The sequence below is a fragment of the Mizuhopecten yessoensis genome, unplaced genomic scaffold, assembly GCF_002113885.1.
Source record: "Mizuhopecten yessoensis strain PY_sf001 unplaced genomic scaffold, ASM211388v2 scaffold11129, whole genome shotgun sequence".
In the NCBI taxonomy this organism is placed as follows: Eukaryota; Metazoa; Mollusca; class Bivalvia; order Pectinida; family Pectinidae; genus Mizuhopecten; species Mizuhopecten yessoensis.
This window is the reverse complement of record NW_018408894.1, coordinates 955,228-959,097: the sequence shown is the minus strand read 5'-3', so window position 1 is coordinate 959,097 and position 3,870 is coordinate 955,228. Positions and strand designations below refer to the sequence as shown.

Here is a 3,870-nt window from a genome sequence, read left to right as displayed (position 1 = left end):
ATGGATTCCTGTTAAAAAATTAGTTTAAGTTGCCTTGCTCTGGTATTGATATCCAGCATGTTTACACAACTAAAATCTTTGTATGACAAACTGTGTCTATGATGTCAAAGTCCGTTGGACAAAAGTTAGAATTCAAAAAGTTTATTTTGTTAACGATGTTCCTAGCATTCTGATAGTAAACCTTTAGTTCAATAGGTCCAGGGTGAGGGTCCACGTCACCACATTCCAATAGAGAGGAGAGGAAAACATACCAATAACAGTAAATGGGTCTGTTTACCTCAGCTCCTCGTAATATTGAGCTCCCACCACATGACAGCCCTCACCGCAGACTTTCAAAGTCTCCTAGGCAGGAATCACAGACATGATGGGAATCCACAATGAGCTTTGATTCATCACTGGGATTAAAAGCACATTGTAGATAAAAAGACGGTCATCGGTGTGGTGAAAACGTGATAAAAACAGAAACACCGAGGGAGCTGTAATACCCCTATCTCACCACCGCAGGATCGCTCGCGGAGCCTCGCGGTCTGACTACGGAGTGTGGCGGATCGCTGCGGTTTGATGCGGACTGGCTGGAATTTCCTCAATAGCTGCGCATAGCCACGGTGTCACTGCGGAAGGGGCGGTGTGAGTACGGAAAGCGGCGGTGTGACTACGGAATGTCGCGGTGGAAGTACGGATTAGGGCGGTGGCAGTACGGCTACTGCGGAACGCTGCTGTGCAACCACGGCAAGAGTACGGTGCGTACGGCAAGAATACGGTAAGTACGAGGAAGCGCGTTGTCGATACGGTTGGAGCGGCGGGTAAGGGGCGGATTCGGCACCGCGGACTCCGCAGGGGAACTCAGGGGGTATTTAAAGGCATTTATCTACCCAAAATCATTTCGTTTCCTGACATAAACCTGAAGACATGTCTCATCTGAGGTATGAACAAAGAAGGCAGATGATGCTGTTGGCTGAAATAGAAGTCCGGCTGCTGGCTGTAGCTGCTATGATGTTGGAAGAAGAAGAAGAAGCAGAAAGACAGCAAGCAGAAAGAAGAATAGAAATTGTTGCTGCTGCAAGAAGAAGGAGGAGACACAGACAACAGAAAATAGTGTGGGCCAGAGAGTGGTTGCTGAGAAGACCTTTGTATGGACAGTATGATAAACTCATGGATGAATTGAGAAGTGAAGACAAAGCAAGCTTCTGAAACTTCATGAGGATGGAGTCAGAGTTGTTCACAGAACTGCTACACCGTGTGGGGCCAAGGATCCAAAAGCAAGACACTTTCTTCAGGAAAGCCTTGGAACCAGGGCTCAAGTTAGCAGTGCCAATGCGATATTTAGCCACAGGAGATAGTTACAAGTCCCTGTCGTACTCATTTAGAGTTGGAGTCAACACTATCTGCAATTTCGTCCCTGAAGTCTGCAAAGCCATCACTGAGGAGTAATCCAGTGATGTCATGACTTGCGCAACTACACCTGAAGCCTGGAAAGAAGTCGATGAGGTTTTCAAGAACAGATGGAATTTGCCTCATTGTGTAGGAGCCATTGATGGCAAGCACGTTGCCATTAGAAAACCAAAGAAAAGTGGATCTTATTATTACAACTATAAGCACTTATTTTCTATTGTCATGCTTGCAGTGGTGGATGCTGATTACAAGTTTCTCTATGTGGATATTGGAGCCAATGGTGCTGGTTCTGATGCTGGAATATTCAATGACACTGAATTAAAACAAGCACTGGAAGATGACAAAATTGGATTACCACCACCTGAACCTCTACCACATGATGACCAGCCCATTGCCTACTTCATAGTCGCTGACGATGCATTTGCACTCAAAACATGGATGATGAAGCCACTGCCCATTATGAACATGTCTGTCAACCAGGGAATCTTCAACCACAGGCTGTCCAGAGCCAGGAGGGTTGTCGAAAATGTGTTTGGAATTCTGGCCTCAAGATTTAGGTGCCTACTCGGTACCATGCCACAAAGTCCACAGAGAGTCACCGACATAGCTTTGACCTGTTGTGTCCTTCACAACTTGCTGAGATTGAGAAATACTAATAATGCAGACATTCTTGTGGACCATGACGCAGATCACAACCATGATGAAGCCAATTTGCCCGACAATCCAACTCTACATGACATGCAAGAAGTCTACAGGGGAAACGCCAACAGGGCTGCCAAGTTGCAAAGAGAATACCTTATACACTATGTCAACTCAGAATTAGGAAGTGTTCATTGGCAGCAAGACACGATTTGAACTTTTCTGCCATCACAATGGCCAGTAAAACAACGTTACTACAGCAACACTTCGCTTCTGCAGACTGCGTATTTTATTATTAACTTTTTGTTAAAACAAACAGTGAAATCAGCTGAAAGGAAATGAACAATTTAATGTAATATTATTTCAATTGTACAATAATACAGTGTAATTCAGGCACCACTAATAAAGTCCAAGTGCTCTATGTAATAAAGTCAAATGCACCACTCTGTAATAAAGTCAACTGCACCACTCTGCTGCTCATTTGTCAGTATTGTCTGTGGCATTATTATTCTCATTCATTGTCATTAACAATGCCGGGGTGCTCGTGTTGAACGCCTGTCCAATGAGGGAAGGCGTCAAAGGCGCTGGGACATCGGTCTGATACGAAGAAGCGGGAGTCCCTGGCTGGTGGTACGAAGGACCTGGCTGCTGCGAAGTATCGAAAGTCCCTGGCTGGTGGTACAAAGGAGCTGCCTGCCTGCTGGTACGAAGGACCTGGCTGCTGGTACAAAGGACCTGGCTGCTGGTACAAAGGACCTGGCTGCTGGTACGAAGGACCTGGCTGCTGGTGGTAGTACGAGGGAGACTGTTGTGCCCCTTGCTGTTGCCGCCGCTTGTCCCTTGCATTCCTTTAGACTGCATGACCGTTGGGAACAACGCCAGCTGCATGTCGTTAAAGGTCTCGTCATCCATGTCAGCTGACGCGAAGTAGATCATATCCGAAAAACTTCTTCTACTGCCCTGGGCGACTGGGGCTGTCGACACCAGCTGTCGCAGGTCTCGAATGTCTGTAGCCCTGTCGATAATCTGAAAAAGTAAGCACCAGTCTTAAAGTAAGTTGACATGAGCTAAAGAGCTCGCCTGCTTGTGAAAATCCAAAGAAGCATAATAATAACAACATAAGAAGAAAACATTGTGAAGTGCATCTCAAGTGCATCTGGCTTTTCTTGTTTCACTCTCATTACCTCTATTAGAAACCACAGAAATGCAATGCAGGGTACTTACGTCTGATACAGCCGCGGAAGTTGCCCTGGAAGGTCCCCGGGAAGGTGGCCTCTATTGTGCCCTGGAAGATGCCGTGGAAGGTGCCCTGGAAAGTGCCCTAGAAAGTGGCCTCTCTTGTATCCTGGATGGTGGCCTTGTGGGAGGTCCCGACTGAATTGCCGACGTGTCTGAACTAACAGAGTCAAAGCCAGAAGGAGGGTCATGACCTCATGCAGCAGCCAAGTTCTTAGCCAGGCCACCACCTTTCTTCCTATTGCCCTCTCCCACGCGTTTCATGAAGTGGCGGATGTAACCGACGTTATCCTTGATCCATTGATCCCTGTCACTTAAAGGAGGACCTGCTCCAGAGCCAGAAGGTAGCTCCTTGGTGATTTTGCCAGCCCGGTCCCTCATCGACTTGATCCACGTTCCTTACTGCGTTGAAGTCGCTCCAAGTTCATTTGCCTTTTCTTGTTGCACTCTCAATTTCTTTTCCTTGTTCTTGTAGTCTTGTAGCCTGTAGTTATACAGGAACTCATGCTCTTTGTACCAGTCTGCCACATCCTGTTCTTTGGACGAACTCAAAACTAGTGCCTGAGCTTTGACTTTCTTGGCCTTTGCAGCATGACCTGGCTT

General features: G+C 46.8%; 1 protein-coding gene across 1 annotated transcript; it reads left to right on the top strand.

The window, feature by feature from the left end:
• Positions 1 to 1,443: 1,443 nt before the first annotated feature.
• LOC110466322 (putative nuclease HARBI1) lies at positions 1,444 to 2,247 on the top strand. Its single transcript, XM_021522739.1, has one exon. It carries the CDS (start codon positions 1,444 to 1,446, stop codon positions 2,245 to 2,247), a length of 804 nt encoding a protein of 267 aa, XP_021378414.1.
• Positions 2,248 to 3,870: the final 1,623 nt, after the last annotated feature.